Consider the following 21,432-nt stretch of genomic DNA (forward strand, 5'->3'; position numbering starts at 1 on the left):
CAGTACATTGCTGTCATATTGTCTGTATGGGCTAGGACAGCTTTGCCTACTAGATGTAGTTAAAAAAGCTTTCAATGCTAGAAAGATTGCTAGCAGCTCCAGATGGTTTATGTGGAGTTGTTTTTGTCGTAGTGTCCGCATGCCCTGAATGGTATGTTTTTGAAGATGAGCTCCCCAACCAGTGAGCGATCCGTCTGCTGTTAGCACTATCTGTGGAACCGGGTTCACGAATGGCCGCCCTTTGGAAAGGTTTTGTATATTCCACCACTGCAGAGAGCAATGGGTGCAGCCATCTACCAACACCAGATTGGTTAACTGACGTTGAGCCTGGTTCCACTGAGAGGCTTAGCATTCCTGTAGGGGACGCATTTGGAGTCTTGCATAAGGAACAATTCGAATGCAAGAAGACATCATTCCGATCAATTGCATGAACACTCGAGCTGGTAATGAGTGTTGAGGCTGAAATTGTGATATCAGGGTTTGCATATCATGATTGGGGTATGCTAGAGCTTTGCAAGTGTCTATTGTGGCTCCTAGGTACACTTGTGTGTTGGAGAGTTGGAGATGAGACTTGGTGAGGTTCACAGTGAATCCCAAATCGTAAAGCAGCTGAACTGTTTTGTGAACGTGGTGTATGCAGTTGTGTTGTGACTTGGCTTTGATTAGCCAGTTGTCTAACTAAGGGGAAACGTGAATGTGTTGTCTTCTTAAATGAGCTGCGACTATTGCCAGACATTTGGTGCTGTAGTTACCCCGAATGGAAGAACTTTGAATTGGTAATCTTGTCCGTCCGCCAAGATATTTCCCGTGCGCGGGTGAATGGGAATATGGAAGTAGTCGTCCTTTAAGTCTAGAGTGGAAAGAAAGTCGTCTGGCTGAAGCATTATGAGCATCTGTTGTAGGGTGACCATGTGGAAGTGGTTTGATTGAATATAGAGGTTTAGCTGTCTGAGCTCCAGTATGGGCTCGAGAGACCAGTCCTTTTTTGGAATAAAAAAGTATAGGGAGTACACTCCTGTCCCTTCATTATATAATGGGACTGGTTCTATCGCATGTTTTACTAATAGAGAAAGAACCTCTTGTTTTAATAGGGTGAGATGTTCAGGTGACAATGCACGTTCTCTTGGAAGGATAATTGGTGGAGTGCAGGTAAGTTCCAGGAAATAACCATACTGGATAATTTGTATTACCCACTTGTCTGAGGTGATTGAATTTTAGACCGGTAGGAACTGTGCGAGACGTCCCCCAACAGGTGTGAGATGATCGGGGGTAGCGGAGGGAAGTCACGGTTTATTGGCAGGGGAAGTGCGGGTGGAGGTACCTCTGTTTCTTCCCTTATTATTATTTCCTCTGTAGCCTCCTCGAAAATAACCTCTGGAAGAGGTAGATTGGTTGTTATTTTTATAGGAGGAGGAGGGATTCTCTGATGACACTGTTTTTGAGCCACCCCTGTAAAAGGAGCGACAAAAGGAACCCCTGTTAGAAGGCAATTGTTAGGCCCCCATGGAATTAGCAGTTTCGGTTTCTTTTTTAATTTTTTTCTAGTGAAGTCTGGACTGCAGGCCCGAAAAGATGTTCTTTATGAAAGGGCTGATTAAGTTGCGAGGATTGGACCTCTTGCTTGAATCCAGAGATTCGAAGCCAAGCGTGCCTACGCAGTAGTATGCTGGTGTTGATGGCACGAGATGCTGTGTGTGCTGCATCTGGTGCACATTTTATGGAAGTTTTGGTGATAAGCTTACCTTCGTGAATTAGGTAGTTAGATTTGGTCTTATGCTCATCAGGCAAGCGTTGCATGAGTTTTTCCAACTCATCATAGTGAGCCCTATCGTAGCATGCCAACAGTACCGGAGCATTGGCAATACGCCAATGGTTAGCAGCTTGCGAAGCCACTCATTTGCCTGAGGCATCAATGAGTTTAGACTCCTTATCAGGAGGAGGGGCATCGCCTGTAGTTTGAGAGTTAGCTCTCTTGCGGGAGTTAGATACAACAAGAGAGTCTAAGGGCAACTGGCCTATAATATATGCAGGGTCTGTAGGAGCGGGCTTGTATTTTTTATCCACTCTGGGTGTAAGTATTCTGCTCTAACTGGGTCTTTGAATACCTCGTCTCTGTGTTTCAACAATCCCTTCAGCATTGGCAAAGTATTAGTAGACCTTTGCGAGTGCATAAATATCTCCACAATGAAATCCTCTTTTAGAGGGTCTGTATGGAGCTCCACCCCGTGATATTAAGCAGCCCTGTTGATAAGCTGCGTAGAGCAAATGTTGTCATCAGGTGGGGAAGGTCTGGAGGGATACAGGTCAGGGTCATTATTTTGATCTGGATCCTTATTATAATCTTCCCAGGGATCAGTGTCCTGAGGTATGTCTTGTGGTATATCCTGATCTTCATCCCCATAAAATTCCTCCTGTGTTTCAGGTGAAAGTGGATGTGGTGGTGAATTTGATGGTGTAATCAGTAAATTGGGATTGAGAGGAGGAGAGGGAGGTATGTAAGGGGGAGAAGGGTTAGTACCCATGTCATTTTTCTTCAGTTGTATAGGAGAATCCTCTGAGAGATCTAGCTTCCGTTTTTTAGGAAGAGTGGGCAGAAGGTATCCAGTTTTAGGGTCAATACTAAGCCTTTTTTGTTTTGGATCCAAACCTGTGTCTTCAGATGGAGGCTCCTTGGAAGGAGTATCTTTTTCTTTAGGAGTGGATTTCAGCGAGGAAGAATTGGGATGAGAGTCTTTGTGCGCCGAATGTTTCAAATCTGTGTGTTAGTTTTAGCCTGTTTTGGGTTTAAAGCTTTCAGAGAGGCTTGTTTCAGCTCCGAAAATTTCGGCACGGAGACTGTCGGCTCCGAGCTTTTAGGTGTCGAGGATTTTGGCTATGAGGATTTTGGTTTAGATGATTTCGGGTCCGAAGCTTTCAATTTGGAGGATTTCGGATCCAAGCCCTTCGGTGTTGAAGGTGTCTTTGGTGTTGAGGGTGTAGGGAGTGGCACATGTTTTGTTTTATGTTGCGGTGCCGAAGGTGTTGGTTCGGCACTGGAATGGGGCCGGCTTGAGCCCGAGCCGGAAGGCTTGTCCCTATGTTTTATAGCCGGGCTGGAGGGCAGGACATCTGAAACTTTCTCTCGGTGTTGACCCGAGGGCGAGGGTGATACCCGTGCCTTAGATTTTTGTAGTATGTGCACATGGGGATCTGTACTCACGGTACGTTGACCCGGAGTGACATTCAGGTCTTCGTCCATGTTGGAGTCGGCTTCGGACACGGAGACCAGATCTTCTTCCTCGGCTTCTGCGGCTGGATGTTGCAGTTGTACATCTTCGTCGAAGATGTCCGGTACGGAGCCGCTGCCCCGTTGCACCTCGTGGCATCGAGCCCGACGATCACGAATGGTCTTCTTCGATCCGAATGATTGACACGCTTCACAGTCCTCCTTGTTGTGTTCTGGGGATAAGCAGAGGTTGCAGATCTCGTGCAAGTCTGTGAGTGGAAACTTAGAACGACACCCGGGACATAGCTTGAATGGAGTCCGTTCCATCGACTGCTGGCGTGGTCGGCATGGGTAAGCCAGGCGGCCCGCCTCGAAGTTTCCGATCAAAGGTTTTCACAATTTACACAATGCGCATCAAATGGAAAAACGCGATCGAAAGACAATACCGTCGAGGTTAGAGGATTGCACGTCGAAGGGTTTCGAAAACAATACCGAACCGGAGCTCAACAATACACATCCGAACCTGATGGCGGAAAAAAACCAATCTGGGGATGCAGTCGATGCCCATGCGCACTATCACCGAAAGGAGGAGTCACCTACCTCATGACTACAGAGACTTCTTAAAAAAAAAAAAAAAGTGAAAACATCCGGGCCACACACCAGATGGCGATCTATGCTAAAGCATATGATATACAGCTCATATGCCTCGAACATACATTTACAGCATAGCATAGTCAGACTGGCCGCGTACCACTGACTGACGAGGAGAACGCAGAGCGTGTAGGGCGTGCTGACGTGGTGAGGTGAGGCACAGCTGGTCACAGGTGGGAGGAGCTGGGTCGTGTAAGCAGAGCAAGCGGAGGTCAAGGAGTTGCCGGAGCCGTTCTTACGCTACCAGGACTGGGGCTTCCGCAGACCCGGGGACGAGGCGGGGCGAGGTGACGGCGGTGCAGTGCTGTGTGGTGAAGCAAGACCAAGTAAGTCGACACGCGAGGGGTGTGAGCGGCGCCGCTCCTAAGGCTAAGTTCAAGATCCCCTTTCCCCCCAGTCGCATGGTGCTTCGCCCTGCCCTGCCCGCTTGACTTAACCTGCCCCCGCGTACTCTCCTCAGGTCAACTACAGAGGGCACCCACCAGCTTCCGGTTATTACCGTGGCCTGGCCAGGTGTAACGGGTACCAGCCCCTCTCGGCTCTGCGCGATCCACCCCCATCCCTCCCTCACTGCCAACATCTACCTCCCCTGCCGGTTGGCCGCTTGGGCGCTTTGGTTAAGCCTACCAGCTTTGGTTCTCCTCCCCCGACTCCCCAGGCCCGACATCCTGCTGGCCCCGCTGAGGGTTCACGAATTCACCCCTAAGTGTGACCCCACCTGGCTGGGGGGTGTGTCTCTGAGCCAAAGCACAGATCCTTGACCTCCGGTGTGGTCGGTTCGGCGGACAGGTGGCTGCGAGCGGGGGGGCCAGGGTAGGGAGCAAGCGAGCGGGGGGGTGCCCTCATGCAAAGCACCAGTAATAGCACCAGTAATAGCAGCAGCATTGGATACCTGACCTTGCGGCCACGTGAAGATAAGCCAAAGACAAAGCCAGATCATAAACCTCGCCGGGGAGACACTAGGGTTCCTCACGACCCGTACGATTCTGCCAGAACCTAGTAGAAACACCTCAGTACAGGTCTGGAAGAAGGTCCCACCATATTGGCCCCTATATCAGCTGGCTTTGAATAACCACGTCCATCAATAGAAAATGAGGAGATCTGGGAAAATAAGAAAAACTACCACTGCATTAAAACGGAAGAAATCAAAACAGTCGGCAACCGTTGAAGAGCGTCCCCCGGCTAACCACATGAGCCCTCCGGCCCTCCAGGATACACTGAAGGCTCTAAATGGAAGGCAACTCACCTGTAGCAGCAGCATGTCCCTTCCTTGTGCACCAGCGCCGAACGGTCTAAAACCCTTGACCCTCTTGGAGTACTTTAAAAAAGCTCCGGACATGGCAAAGTCCTCCTCTCTCCCCCAGCCCTTGGAGGTAATCAGGCCCTGTGTCTCGGATCAACCAGCAAAGACAAGCACGTATCTGCCGCAAACGCTGTTAACAACAACCAAAAAGCCTGCTTCACCTCCGGAAGTTTACATCTTTGGGTCCGCATCTAATGAACAGACAACTGCCCGGGAGGGCTACGTGAGGACCACTCAAAATCCCCCACCAAGTTATCTACCCTCACTGAGTCAGTTTCTTCCTCCTTATGCTACTCATAAGCAAGAGGTCTGCTCCACTCAACCGCCTCCAGTGAGCCCTACTCATAATATAAGTCCCATCGCATGGCAACCATCGCAATCAGAGATCCCATCAACATTGCCACCTCAAAACTCTGCTGCGCCAAAGGAGGTTACCCCAGTCCCTCCCCTTCAACTTATCTTCCCACAAATTCACGCGCAAAATGACCACGCTCCCAATAATGACATACTCAGGCCTCCCCTACTACATCCCAAGCTCCTCAAAGGAAAGCTTGGACTTGGCCAGTCTCCAACAATGCCAATTCTCACCACCACCAGCAGCAATAACAACTTTACTAAAATCACAAAAAAAACCTGACTCAAATGATCAATTTTTATCGGACCTGTCCTTCTTTTTCAAAAATCCTCAAAACTCTCCCAACCGGACTTCAAAGTCGAAGTTACATCAAGAAGCCCCCACAATATAGAGTGTCTGGCCTCAACTATTCCAAACCTTTCAATTGACAGTCACCGCCTTAAATTACCACTCTGATAAATTAGACACGCAGGTCGACCTACTGAACACTTTAGCATTGTTCACAGCAGGGATCGACAATTTTTATTTTATTTATTTGCTGGTTTGTATAGCACTTGAATCGACTCCAACTGGAGTATCTCTGCGCTTTTGAGGCCGGTAATAACAGAGGTGGTGGATGAGTCAGGGAAACTAGATCTTATTTGTGAATAAAACAGTTTTCAGGAGTTTCCGAAATTTAAGGTGTTCTTTACATTGGATAATAAAATTGGATAAATTGAACAACTTAATCATAGGAGCACAATCATCTTCAAAACTAGTACAGTCGGTTTGTTGTTGTTCACCTATCATTGACTCACTCTCTTCGCTTCCAGCCTTTTTATCCACTGTAATAAACGAGGTTAAACTGCTGAAGGGAGGAAGTCCATCTGACACTTCCCGCCAGCAACCCCAAAAACCCTTAAAGTTGATTTCAGAACTAGTTAACCTCCCGACAACTCCTGCAATTGGGACTCAGTCGAGTGGGGAACAAGAACCCCGATCAAGTCAGACCAACAACCAAACAAAGCCCGACCAACCTCAATGTCTTCCAATAGCATCAGCGTCGATCGAAGCATCGGCCCCTAATGCTTGGTTCGCAAGTGGGCAAACACACTCCATCGGCCCCAATGTGGCAGGGCTGTCTGTCAGCCCAGCTGCTCCTGCACCTTTCAACCACAAAATACTGCCTGTCCCCTTGCCACCTTGTAGTAAGAGAGAGCGCAAACGTCAGCGCAAACAAATAAATAAATTAAGAGCAAATCCAACAGCCGTTCCTCCGAAACTATTTCCTCTCTTCTCATCGGCATCTAACAAAAAAGCCTCAAGCGCTCCACAACTACCACCAACTTCAATAAACCCCAGTTACAGCCAACCAAAGGGGGACTTACCCCCAAGTGCTTGTCAACAGACCTCCGGTTGTAGTCAGGACTCAAACATCACACCCGCTGAAACTGTGGCATTAGAGCCACAGCCTGTTATAGAAAAACTAAGGCCTAAACCCAATGAACCAATCACACCGAGGACTACAGTCACAACAGCACAACTCCGATCAGCCCTTGCAATAACCCCACCCCGGGTGGGAAAATTTAACATTGGAACTAACCTCTCAAAAACAATCTATAATCAGAAATCAACTTCACTTACAAATAGCCAGACACTGAGGCAAGGCTCTCGACATCTGCCCCAATCCCAATGGGGACCAGACGCAGGTTCCCAAATCGACAAAACCACCCAGTCTAACCCAAGCTCACGTAGCAAGGGGACCAAACGCGATTTACAATATACTAACATTCTCCTAGCCCCCAAATATAAATCAAAAGGTCGGCATGACACCCTTAATAGGTCGAACATAATAAAATTAGTGAATGGCACCTCGTGGTTCGAAGCATTGACATTGGACGACAGAGTCCATCGAATTCCTTCCACCAAGAGGCACACAACCATTCGAGGTAACCCTGGTGTCATTTAGGTCGGCCTCTTGGGCAGGAGTATTTTTGGATCACACGGATACCTTCTGGGACTGGGGCATCAGAATCTACCCTTACTCCATCCCAGGTTACCCCACAGTGTTACTAAACCAGTCAACTACCCCGACAAAAGTTGAAAGCCCTAGATCTGGACTTAAAACCAGGCCGCACTCAATTTTAAAAAACGCGTTAGGAACAACAGAATTAAAAACATTTCCTCCAACTGGTGACCACAACCCTGATAAAAACCCAAGGCTGGGGATGGCTTCCGGCTGTCTTGTCTAGTAAAACAAAAACAGACTGACCACATGCAGTTCACCTTGTGGACCAAAACTGTAAAGCATTGGCACAAGCAAGATCTAAAGCATCTCCACCGGTAATCGTTTCAAATCCCCAGGGAGATCTTACTTTTGCATTGTGCTCATGGAACATCAGTGGTCTCCAGCAGAAAATAACCAACTCGGAGACATAGGCACATTAGAGTCTTTAGTTTGGTTAGATATCACCCAGAAAAACCCAGGGGGCTCGTATGGTCGCCTTTTTAAGGACTCTATTCGCGAAATGTCGGCGGGTGACCTATGGACCCTTAACCCTAGCACGACAGTATTTAAAACCAGTATTAAAAAATGCATCAGAATGAGATCCCTTATTATCGTCAAGGCTCATTTTGCTACACGCAGTCATGCATGGGCAATTATGAATTCTTATGGGCGGATATCCCCCGCTACCTATCTCTCTTGCACTTACTCACTGTATTTAAAACATAGCTTCATGGCTATCAGAATGGGTGATTGGTGATTCCTAAAAGATCTGCCCCCTTGGCGGCGCACCACGGAAGACCCAACGCGCAGAGGGTGCGGGAAGACAGCCGAAACATTGGAGCACGTGGACTGCCTAAGCCCCGCCCTCTTGTTAGCTTCGGCACAGCTGTTAGGTCCTTCTTCTATTCTTGTAGTTTCTTCTAGTCTCCGGAAGCAAGGTTCAGGGGTGCCCCTAAATACTAGATTTAGGGGCGTTACAGGTAGGTAAAAGGTTGGGACCAATGGGTCCCTTCCCTGAGGTGGGTACACCCCCTATTATGCCATCCTTCAGTGGGAGGGGGCAAAAGCCTTTCCCATCTGCAAGATGGCGGGGACAGAGTTGCGCATCACCTCGCCTCCCTCACCTGAGGGGTGGAGTTGGCAGAGGTGGGCACACCACTCTTCCTCACTTGTTTTTCCCGCGGGTTCTCCCGCCCAAAGTGGGGGGTCAGAACCAGAAGGGACCAGTTGCTGAAAGCAGCAGGTGGCCTGGGGAAACTCACAAAGGCGGCAAGCCTTTGAAGCTTCCCCTTCGTGGACCCTGCCCATCCTGGGTGAGGAGGCTTGGCACCTCGTCCCAGGATGTGCATTGTTTCAGGCCCCAAGAGCAGCAGGCTCTCGACCCAGGGGTCCAGAAACATGCCTGGTGGTGGCAGCTGAAAGCAGCCACTCAGACTGGACGCTAGTGGTAGGTTAGATTTCAGGAGGCATCTCTAAGATGCCTTCTGTGTGCATTTTTCATTAAATCCCACACTGGCATCAGTGTAGGTTTAGCCTGGTGGCTGCAAATAGATGTAAATGTTACGAATATGTTGCTCAAGAATAAAAAAATGGGAAGTTCTCAGCTTGACTGATCTGTAAAGAAACGATCTGGGAAGAGCTCATCTCACCTTGGTTAGAGTGGCTGTAGTTATCTTGTGGTGGATAAGAAGATTGTTGCTGGCCTGATGAACTTTGCTGCTGGCCATAACTTGACTGCCCATATGAACTGGGTCCTTAAAGATGCAAAGGTATTAAAAAAAATGTAAACCTGTATCATTCTCAGCTTCAAAACAATGCAATCAAGTCAGAACACATTAACAACAGAACACTTAACCCCTTCAGTGCTCATGACGGAACGGTTCCGTCATGAGCCTCGGTTGGCCTGTGCTCATGACGGAACCGTTCCGTCATGAGTCCATAGGTTCTTTAGAACCTTCAGCACCGCAGAGGAATTCGCGCAGCACTGAAGGGGTTAATAATGCAGCAGTGCATATGTGGAAGAGAATAAATATCCATGAATGGGCTTAAACAACAATGGGTACGCAAAAAAAAGGATTATGGTTCCTATACTGCACTTTGCGAACTCTACTAGAGTTCGAGTATACAGTTCATAACTCAAGTACATGCCATTCATTACCTTAAAGCGCAATAGTCTCTTCATGCTCTGCTGAATGGCCGCATAAAACTCCCCTGATTGGTAAATATATTTCCAATTTGTTCATTGATCACAATATCCTTGTTTGTTTTGTATCATTCAGGTTTTACGTTTTATTATTTTGCACTTGTAAACTGACATCAGATTAAAAGTGATCCCTGGCTTTTATCAGTTATCCACTCTAGTTCTTCTGCCTTCCTTAAGATGGTGTATAAGGTTTAAAAAAAAAAAAATATATATATATATATATGTATGTTTGTATGTATGTATGTATATGTATATATATATATAAATATATATTGATTATAGGATTATCCCATGCGTATTGACAATCATCCAGCACTCCACGGTAGGGTTGAAAAAGTCCTTTTATTTAAAAATGACAAATTACATCGACGCGTTTCTGGAGTCAAGCTCCCTTGTTCACGATGTATTTTTATATATCCTCCCAAATCAGAATAAGTACTTATACTCAAATAAGGCAGAATAATTAGACTGGATAGCTGATAGGACCAAAGGATTTGGAAGAACTGTGGACCATAGATGTGAACTCTTGCTCTTTACTTCTATTCCCCCCTCTGAAGGTATAGCGGCAGTACAATGGACACTAATTAAGACTGAGCACGTCAGTGCAAACTAAGTATTTTTGACTGAATTGATACATTTTTCATTATATCATAGTTATTTTTGTTGAAATGGTTTCTTTTACCTATACAAGAATGGAACCTCAGCGGGTATTCTAGGTGTACTGAGCAACACCAACAGTTTCGTGGCAATGTTTGAGGTGAAACATATTTACAGAAATGTAAAATGACAATATGGTCTAACTATCTATTTAAAATACACAGAGGATCTTCTTCATGATTTGGCGCAGGACCCAAGAGTCATTGAAGAAAAAGATTACCAATTTGAATGGTAATGAAGTCAATATTGAATTTAGTTTTAAAACTGATTATTCACACATACTTTTTGGTTATTTCGGTTGAGTTAAACAATCGGGGTATACAAACGCGAGTATATTCTAAAGCCACAGATAAAAACAATTTACTAAACCTTCAAAGCTTTGACCCTGGTACCCTAAAATAAAAAAGTTTATTTTCACAATGAATAGATATGAAAAGGATCACCTTAGATAATTTAACAAAGAAGCTAAAATTGAATATAGTGAGAGGAAACAAGATGTCATCACACAAGCCACTGAACGAACAAATACACAACCTAGAAATTAATTGAAAACGTTTGAAGGAAGGACTCAATAAGATTTAATTTTCTCTCTAAATAGTCTACCATAAACAGTGCCATAAAAAGCTTTTTAAGAAATGATGAGAAATATTGCAACCTGAAATTGGTTTTGGAGATTTTCATCAGATCCGCCAAAAGGGCCTCCTTCAAAAACTGCCTAGCCAACAACAAACACAACAACAAAGAGTTCTTCAACATTGTGAAGGAACTCTCCAACCCCAGCTCCAACACCAATGACGTCCCACCCTCGCAAGACCTGTGCGACTCGCTGGCCACCTTCTTCCACCGCAAGATCGCAGACATCCACGACAACTTCAACGCCATGACCGCCAGACAACCACTGAGACCTCTGCCCCCACGACCACCATCCCACCAACCGCCTGCTCTCCTGGACCAACATCAACGACGACGACACCATCAAGATCATGAACACCATCCACTCCAGATCTCCGTCAGACCCATGCCCACACCTCATCTTCAACAAAGCCAGCACATCCATCACACCCCATCACTGGAACGTCATCAACACCTACTTCGAGACAGCAACCTTCCCGGAGAGCTGGAAGCAGGCCGAGATCAGCGCCTTACTCATGAAACCCAAGGCGGACCCCAAGGCCCTTAAGAACTTTCGGCCCATCTCCCTGCACCCGTTTCCGGCAAAGGTCATTGAGAAGACCGTCAACGAACAACTGACTCGCTACCTCAAGGAGAACAACATCCTGGACCCTTCCCAGTCCGGGTTCTGCAGCAACCACAGCACAGAGACTGGACTCATCGCCACCACCAATGACATCAAGTCCCTGCTGGACAATAGAGAAAAGCCGGCCTTCATCCTCCTGGACCTGTCAGCCGCCTTCGACGCGGTCTGTCACCACACACTACGAACATGCCTCCACAACGCCGGGATACAAGAGAAGGCCCTGGAATGGACCACCTCCTTCCTCTCCGGCAGAACACAGAGCGTCCGCCTTCACCCCTTCCGCTCCGAAGCCACGAGATCATCTGCGGCGTATCCCAGGGATCATCCCTCAGCCCAACTCTGTTTAACATCTACATGGCACAGCTCGCCCACGTCGCCCATCGGCACGACCTCAACATCATCTCCTACGCCGATGACACCCAGCTGATCCTCTCCCTCACAAAGGACTCCCACACCGCCAAATGAATATGATACTTACCAGTATGCATCTGTTCTTGGCATGTAGGGCTCCTAACATTCATATCTATTGCATAGATCGCCGCCTAGTGTTGGGTCCGGATGATTGCACATTGTTGTCCTGGAAGAGTCTTCGAAGTATCACGAGATAGGTGGCTCCTCCCCTGGACTACAGTGCGCATGGGCATCGACTCCATCCCCAGATTGTTTTTAGCCATTGTGGCAAAGATGGAGTGCGATAGAAGAAATGATGTCCATGCTAGTGATGAAATGCAAGAAGTAATCTGCAGCTGCTACAGGCGCCGGGGAGGAGGGTGGGCGATATGAATGTTAGCAGCCCTACATGCCAAGAACAGATGCATACTGGTAAGTAGCATATTCAGTTCGAGGCATGTGGGCTGCTAAATTCATATCTATTGCATAGAATACATAGCAGTCCCCTCATTAGCGGCGGCCGCCCGTGCCAGCTGCAGAAGTCTGAAAAAGAGTTTTGAGAACAGCCTGTCCTACAGCTGCCTGCTGTTTGGAGTGCACATCTACACAGTAATGTTTGGTAAATGTATGTGGTGTAGCCCACGTGGCTGCTGTACAAATGTCTTCCAAAGGAATGTTACCTAGGAATGCCATGGAGGCCCCCAACTTGCGTGTGGAGTGCGCCCTGGGGGGACCGTTAAAGTGCGTTTAGCCTTCTGATAACAAATCTGAATACATTCAACGATCCACCTGGCTATTCCAGCTTTGGAAATAGGGTTGCCTTTGTGCGGTGCTGAGAAGGCAACGAAAAGTTGCTGTGTCTTTCTAAAGTGTTGTGTTCTGTCAATGTAGTACATTAATGCCCTTTTAACGTCCAGCGTGTGGAGCATTCTTTCCGCTACTGTTTCTGGGTTTGGAAAGAATGAAGGCAGTTCAATCGTCTGATTGACATGAAACTGTGACACCACCTTTGGAAGGAACTTGGGGTTAGTGCGTAGCACTACCCTGTTTGAATGGACTTGAATAAATGGCTCTTGTATTGTGAGCGCTTGTAGCTCACTAACACGTTTTAGAGACGTGATGGCAATGAGGAAAGCCACTTTCCATGTCAAGAACTGAACCTCACAGGAATGTAGAGGCTCAAAAGGTGGGCCCATCAACCTAGTGAGGACCACGTTGAGATTCCATACTGGAGCGGGTGGGGTCCTGGGAGGAATGACCCGCTTCAGCCCTTCTAGAAAAGCTTTAATGGCAGGCACCCTGAAAACAGAGAGATGCTGCCTGTTTTGAAGATAAGCCGCTATGGCGGATAAGTGTATCCTAATGGAAGCGAACGCTAGATTGTATTTGTAAAGATGCAACAAATAGAAGATGATGTTAGGAATGGATGCATCTAGCGGGTTTATGTTATGTGCTGTAAAATAAATGACAAACCGCTTCCATTTTGCTGCATAGCAAGCTCTTGTAGTGGGCTTCCGTGCCTCCCTGATGATGTCCATGCATTCTGGAGGCAGGTTAAGGTAGCCAAACTCTAAGACCTCAGGAGCCAGATCGCCAGATTGAGCTGGTGCGGATCTGGATGCTGAATGTCGCCATGGTTCTGCGTCAAAAGTCTGGGTGTGAGGTGCAGCCTATGATGCGGTACCACGGAGAGTTCTAGAAACGTGGTGTACCATGGTTGGCGTGCCCACGTTGGAGCAACCAGGATGAGTGTCATCGAGTGTTGCTTTAGCTTTCTTGCCACCAGCGGTATTAGAGGTGCTGGGGGAAAAGCGTACGCAAATCTGCCTGACCAGTTCATCCATATCGCATTGCCCTGCGATTGTGGGTGAGGTAACCTGACGGCAAAGTTTTGGCATTTTGCGTTTTCCCTTGTGGCAAACAGGTCTATCTCTGGATGACCCCACTGCTGGAAGTACGGGCGGAGTACTGATGGATGTATCTCCCACTTGTGCATTTGATGGCTGTACCTGCTGAGCAGATCTGCCATCTGATTGTCCTGGCCCGGGAGGTGTTCCGCCATGAGGAAAATGTTCCTCTGAATAGCCCACTTCCACATGCTCTGAGCCAGATGAGACAGCTGTGGAGAGTGCGTACCCCCCTGCTTCTGGATATAGTACATGGCAGTCATGTTGTCCGTCCGGATCAAGACGACTTTGTTGCACAGATGTACCTTGAAGGACTTGAGTGCCATGAAGATTGCCATCAACTCTAGATAGTTGATGTGCATCTTCCTTTGCTGCGTCGTCCATAGTCCCTGCACCGTGTAGTGGAGCACATGAGCTCCCCATCCCTGGAGAGAAGCGTCCGTCGTTATGATGATCTGCGGCACAGGCTCTTGGAACGGTCGGCCCTTGCAAAGGTTGTGTGGATTCCACCAATGCAGAGAGCTGTATGCCCGACCGGTCACCAACACTAGGTCTTTCAATTGTCCTTGAGCCTGTGTCCACTGATGCGCCAAGCATTCTTGGAGCGGACGCAAATGCAACCTTGCGTGCGGGACTATGAAGATGCAGGAGGCCATCATGCCTATCAACTGCATAAACATTCTCGTCGGGAGTGATTGTTGCGGTCTGAACCTTTGGATGAGTGACTGGATGTTGTCGATCCGCAACTGGTTCGGCTGAGCTGTAGCAGTGAAAGTATTTATTGTCGCGCCTAGATACTGCCGCACATGGGCTGGCTGAAGGTGCGACTTTGGATAGTTCAGTGAGAACCCCAGACTGTGAAGGAGGTGAATTGTGTGGGACATGTCTGCGGCGCACTGCTGTTCCGACTTTGCTTGAACGAGCCAGTCGTCTAGGTAAGGGTAGACATGTATGTTCTGTCTCCTGAGGTGCGCCGCCACAGTCGCCAGACACTTTGTGAACACCCTGGGGGCAGTGGTCACTCCGAAGGGTAGGACCTTGAACTGGTAATGCTTGTTTTGTATGGTGAACCTGAGGTACTTTCTGTGGGATGGGTGGAGTGGTATGTGAAAGTAAGCATCCTTGAGGTCCAAGGTTGCGAGGAAGTCTCCCTGGCTTAACAATGGAAGAACCTGCTGCAGTGTTAACATGTGGAAGTGTTCTGAGAGTATGTACAGGTTGAGGGGGCGTAGGTCCAGAATGGGTCTGAGCGAGCCGTCCTTCTTTGGGATCAAGAAGTACAGGGAATAAACCCCTGTGCCTTCTTCCTCCACCGGCACGAGCTCTATTGCGCCTTTTTGCAGCATTACAAGAACCTCTTGCTGCAATAAGTGCAAGTGCTCTGCTGACATAGGTCGTTGTCTTGGGGGTATGTTGGGTGGAGTGGACGTCAACTCCAAACAATAACCGAACTGGATAAGTTTCCTCACCCACCTGTCTGTGGTGATGGACGTCCAGACTGGCAGGAACTGCTGGAGTCTCCCCCCGACAGGTGTTGGACGGTCGGGGGGTAGGGACAGAGAGTCACTGTTTGTTGGCAGCAGAGGAACGGGAACTATTGTTGCCTCTGCCTCTGCCCTTGGCGCTGTTGCCTCTGTAACCACCTCTATTCTGTTTCGGGTACGGGGCTTGGGCGCCTCCTCTGCCGAAATGTGACTGCTGTGCCAAGTGTCCTCTGGTAGTACCCCGCGCACTTGAGCGACGAAAAGTGTTTCCTCCGAATTGCTGAGACTGAAGCGCCCCCATGGACTTAGCCGTCTCAGTATCTTTTTTGATCTTCTCGAGGGTGGTGTCAACCTCCGGCCCAAACAGTCTGTCTGGATTGACGGGCTGGTTGAGGATAGTCGTCTGTATTTCTGTCTTGAACCCTGAGATGCGGAGCCATGCTTGACGCCTTAACATAACACTTGTGTTGACTGCTCTCGCTGCTGTATCTGCCACGTCTAGCGCACATTTAATTGCAGCGTTAGAAATGAGCTTGCCCTCTTGTATCAGCAACTCAGCTCCTTCTTTAAACTGGTCTGGAAGGTGTTGTAAGAGCTTCTCTAAGGTGTCATAGTGCGCCCTATCATACCTGGCTAATAGGGCCTGTGTGTTAGATATGCGCCATATGTTGGCTGCCTGCGCAGCCACCCTTTTGCCCCCTGCCTCCAGCACTTTGGACTCTTTGTCCGGGGGAGGAGCTTCACCCGTCGTCTGCGAATTCGCCCTTTTGCGGGCATTTGAGACCACCAAAGAGTCAAGAGGCAACTGGCCACGTATATAAGTAGGGTCCCCAGGTGCCGGCCTGTATTTTTTCTCAATGCGCGGGTTCACAACCCTCGCTCTGGCGGGTTCCTTAAAAATGTCCGTGGCATGCTTGAGAACCCCCTTAAGCATTGGAAGTGTTTTCACAGTTTTTTCTGATGCAGAGAAAGTATCAAACAAAAAGTCAACCTCCACAGGGTCGGCATGCATCTCCACCCTATGGTTTTCAGCCGCCCTTTCAATTAAAGCGTTAAACGCCGCAGAGTCTTCAGTTGGAGAAGTTTTCACCCCATACATCTGTGGGTCACCGACTCCCTGCTGGTCCCCCTGATCACCAGAGTTTACCCATGAGTCCTGCTGCGCATCAGGGTCAGTATTGTCTGGGAAGTTATACCCCTGATCTTGTTCATCCTCATCTCCATGTGAGCAAGTGGGTGAAGGGGTAGGACTCCGCCTAGGCCGTTGTGGAATGGGTTCAACAAGTTCTGGCGTGTCTGGTGTAGGCTTTTTCTTCTTTAGAGGTATTACATATGAATCCACAGGCTGGGATGTAATTTTCCTCTTGTAGAGCGTTAATCTACCCGTGTCGGCTTCGATAAAATGCTCCCCTTGTTCGTCAGATAAAGGTGGTCGACCAAAACCTCCGCTAAGCTGAGTCTGCTTCAATGGCTCCGAGTCCTTGGGCACCGTACGAGGTGCAAAAGTCTTCGGCGCCACCTTTGGTGGTAGCGTATAGAGGATCGGCATGGAAGTTTTCTTCAGTGGAACACTGGTCCTTGGTACCGAAGGTGTGGTCGGCTCCGACGCCTTGTCTCTCAACCGCTTCAGGGAGTCCGAGACTTGCTTGGTAAAAGAAGCGAACGGCTTCGTCGATCCGACCGACGGCCTCTGTCCACCCGCAGGGGAAGAGCCGAGCGTCGATATTTCCTTGGATGGCGGAGGCGCGGACGCACCTTCGACAGCTGCGCTCTGCTTCACCGTCCCGGCCTTAGTCTTCGACGTCGCAGACTTCGGAGCATCAGATTTATCCGACTGCGTCGAGGCTCCAGACTTTGGTTTGGCGTCCTTCGATGACTTCGCTTCGACTGTCCGTTTGCCTGTCGGTGCGGCAGGCTTGGTTGAAGATGTCTCGACAGTCTTCTTCGACTTCGACTCGACCACCTTAGTCGACACTGGCTCGACGACCTTCTTCGAGCCGGCCTCCTTGGCCCCTTTCGGTGCCTTAGCCTGCTCGACAGCCTTCTGCGGCTTCGAGGGCTCCGAAGACGACGGTTTCGATGTAGACCCAGACGTCTTCGATGTCGATGGTTTGTCGGCCATCTTTGTTGTTTTCGATTTCGATGGTTTCGGTTTCGGTTTCGATTTGTATAGTGGAGGCTCCGCTAGTATGTCTGTAGCCGGGCCAGGAGGCGGGGCCGAGGACTGAGGAGTAGGGTCGTGGGTAAGGCCGTGTGGCGATCCCGTGACCTGAGCCTTAGTAATTGTACGTACGGGGCATAGCTCTTCCTCCGAGCTATCTTCCACGGCCCTATAAACTTCCTCGTCGTCCCCTACCTCCTCGACGTATTCTTCTAGGTCCAGGACCTCAACGGGTTCTCCGTAGTCGGCCTCGACCTCCGCCGATGTAGGTGAGATCTGCAGTTGAAGCTCTTGCTCGTCTGCTTCGGGGTCGCCAAAGATGTCTTCCGGCGCCGATCGCTGGGCCTCGAGGCGCGCCACGCGCCTAATCTTGAGCGTCTTCTTCGACCTGAATCTCGAGCAGGCCATACAGTTGGCCTCGTTGTGGTCCGGCGACAGGCACTTGTTGCATACAGGATGCACGTCGATGTGTGGGTACTTCGATCCACACACGGGGCAGTACTTGAACGGGCTCCGTTCCATCGTAGCGTCGTCCGGGTCTTGCTGCGTCGACAGGGCCTCGATGACCGAAGAGTCACCCGACTCCTCAGATATCCGACTCGAAGAGTTGGAGTACACACGAGACCGAACGCGAACAATACCGACGAAGTAAAGAAGGCCTTTTGGCCTTAAAGAAATTGTTTTATCAATTCCGAACAGGAGACGTCGAAATCACATCCGAACCGAATGTGTCTGTGTGCTTTTTATGATTTTTTATTAATCGAAATAAAGCGGACTTGACTTGACATCCGAACCCAATGGCGGAAAAAACCAATCTGGGGATGGAGTCGATGCCCATGCGCACTGTAGTCCAGGGGAGGAGCCACCTATCTCGTGATACTTCGAAGACTCTTCCAGGACAACAATGTGCAATCATCCGTACCCAACACTAGGCGGCGATCTATGCAATAGATATGAATTTAGCAGCCCACATGCCTCGAACACCAATCTTCACGAAGGAATGAAGGCCGTCGCTGAATGGATGAGGAACAGCCGACTGAAGCTGAACTCGGACAAGACGGAGGTCCCCATCCTCGGATCCACCCCTTCGGCCTGGAACGACTCCTAGTGGCTGACCGCACTGGGAACCGCTCCAACAACCACCGACCAACACCACAACCTCGGGGTCATCCTCGACTCCACCCTCTCCATGACTAAACAGGTCAATGCCCTCTCCTCCTGCTTCAACACCCTCCACATGCTCTGCAGGATTTACAAGTGGATCCCCACTGAAACGAGAAGAACGGTCACCCAGGCCCTCGTCAGCAGCAGGTTGGACTATGGAAACGCCCTCTATGCAGGAGCATCGGCCAAACTCCTGAGACGGCTCCAACGCATCCAGAACGCCTCTGCAAGCCTGATCCTCGACATCCCTCGCCGCACCCACATCACACCCCACCTGAGAGACCTGCACTGGCTCCCGGTCAACAAGAGGATAACCTTAAAGCTCCTCACCCACGCACACAAGGCACTCCATAACACCGGACCAATGTACCTCAACAGACGTCTCAGCTTCTACACCCCCACCCGCCAGCTCCGCTCCGCCGACCTCACGCTCGCCACAGTCCCCCGCTTCCGAAGAGCGACCTCCGGTGGCAGATCGTTCTCCCACCTCGCCGCCAAGACCTGGAACACCGTCCCCATCCACCTACGGCAGACCCAAGATCTACTGAACTTCAGAAAACTCCTCAAGACCTGGCTTTTTGAGCAGTAGCAGCATTCCCCACCGCAGCGCCTTAAGATGAGTAGTGCGCTTTACAAATGATATGATATGATTGATTGATTGATTGACAAAAAGAGAGACCAATATTTGCATTTCAGCAATTCATGGATATCAAAGAGATAGTAACAAGAAAAAATAAACAGATAAATAAAACTTATTTGGGGATTTTTCTTGATAGAATTGCGTACACTGTAATAATGCAATTAGGCCAACTATGTTCGACATACTGGCATCAAGCAAACTATCACAATAGCAACTACATTTTCTCAATTAATTTATAAGTTGGAAAGCCAGTGCGAAAATTGAAATTTTGGGTTTCAGAACACAAAAGCGACATTCGCAAAAGAATGTTAAGTAAAGTGAGGCTGTTCACTTTCATGTAAAGAAACCTGTTAGCCAAATGAAAATTCAAGTATTATAGACCCTCAATCCCTCTCCAGGTATGGATATTCAAAAATGTTAGCTTCAAAGGAAGATCACCAGGATGAAGATGTTGGACACTATTCAAACCAGGTAACTGTTGTGTTTCATACAGATACCCCGATATAGGCTCAGGTAGTAACAAAATCTTTCGCCTATATTTCCCCTGCCATTACACTACATAAGGGTTCTTGGTACTTACCTTTTACCTAGTTACGGTCCTGCTTAAATGACATGGGGTGTTCTCCAAAAATTAGCCTCATTCATTATGCATGAGGATTCTTGGAATCTCAGCAGTATGTATAAGGGTCATTCCTTTCGTCATCCTAAGTCTGACATGACACAGCAAGGTAGATCCCCTGGGGGTACCACTTTGGGTATATAAGCACCATATCTTTAGTGAGGCGAGAAGAGGCGAAAAAGGATTTCCATACGGGTACACTGACGCAGGACGCTGAGGTTCCTGCATGCAGACACTCCAGCTCGCAGTGGTCGGACATCCCTTGCGGGGTGTCCATCTCGAAACCAAGACGGGGTCCCACAGCCTCTCATTCAGGTAATGGGGTTGGCTTCAGCCTAAGGGGATTCTTGGCTCAACACCTGCATACATGCTAGGTACATGTAGGTACATCTAGTTAGGGTTGCCTAGTAGGAGTATGCATTATTACTGTCATGTATTTATATACCTGCCTGTATTCATTGTTTTAGCACTATGGTAGGAATCTACCCTCCTTTTACACTGTTGGTGCTTATAATCATTTATATATTTTTCCGTCTTATGGTTGTTTCAGCACACCTATTTTACACTAGAATGACGCTGGCTCAATAAATGTTTATTGAAAATGTCCTCACCGTTTATTCTGTGTATCTCTCTGAAAAAAAAGTGAGAACGAGTGACTGGGCGAAAAGTATTGTACTGTTTCCACGATCCCTGATGGGACAGAGTTGTCATGTTCGATAGTTGCCAAGAACTATTCTCTACTTAGTAAGAGGCGTTTACAGTGGCACTGTGAGCTAGCTGGTATACAGGTAAACATACCCGGTGGGGGTGTCTGTAATCAGTCTGGACCACAATCCCACAGTCTATGTTGTCTAAACGCGAAGATCCTATATAGGTTTATAGGAACTACACAGCATGACTAAATATAACAGAGTAGACATGTTGTGTTTCTTTTGATAAACCTGTGTTATATACTTTTCTGATTTTTTTTTAGACCATAACTAGGATACGGTCTAAAGTATTAACTGAAATCACGTGGGATCTTTGATATATAGAGCACCTATCTTTCTTTAGTATCTAGTATTCTTGATCAACAGAGTCTTATCTCATCCTTTCTGGTAGCTTTACAAGCTCTTACATATGCTTCACATATAACTTTAGTTCAGTCACTTGCAGCAGTTCTTTTGCTAATTTTGTTTTGCAGCTTATATTTACTCTTCATATTTTCTAAAGCGTCCCTCATTCGTGTCTAGAAGTAGCTGCCATCTGTTGCCATTCTAATTCTATGACTTGAAAATAAGTTTTATCTGTGGTTGCAATTTGGTCGCTAAACTTTCAGAACATTTTCTCCATGCTTTTTAAAAATTCCATTTCTTGTTTAGTGTTCCTTTTCTTGTTGATACCTCGAGTTACATTTGGAGGACTGCACAAACATGGCTGTCTTTGCATAGTGTTATTTTCCAGTCCTT

At 48.2% G+C, this 21,432-nt stretch overlaps 1 protein-coding gene across 4 annotated transcripts in view; it reads right to left on the minus strand.

The window, feature by feature from the left end:
* Positions 1–21,432, minus strand: part of TAF15 (TATA-box binding protein associated factor 15) — a 589,620-nt gene that overhangs the window by 381,985 nt on the left and 186,203 nt on the right. For all 4 annotated transcript variants that reach the window (XM_078679623.1, XM_078679625.1, XM_078679622.1 and 1 more), the window contains one exon: positions 9,151–9,255. In XM_078679623.1, coding sequence (XP_078535749.1) covers positions 9,151–9,255 — 105 coding nt within the window. The remainder of the gene's footprint in view (positions 1–9,150; positions 9,256–21,432) is intronic.

The sequence above is a fragment of the Lissotriton helveticus genome, chromosome 3_1 (genome assembly GCF_964261635.1).
Source record: "Lissotriton helveticus chromosome 3_1, aLisHel1.1, whole genome shotgun sequence".
Lineage (NCBI taxonomy): Eukaryota > Metazoa > Chordata > Amphibia > Caudata > Salamandridae > Lissotriton > Lissotriton helveticus.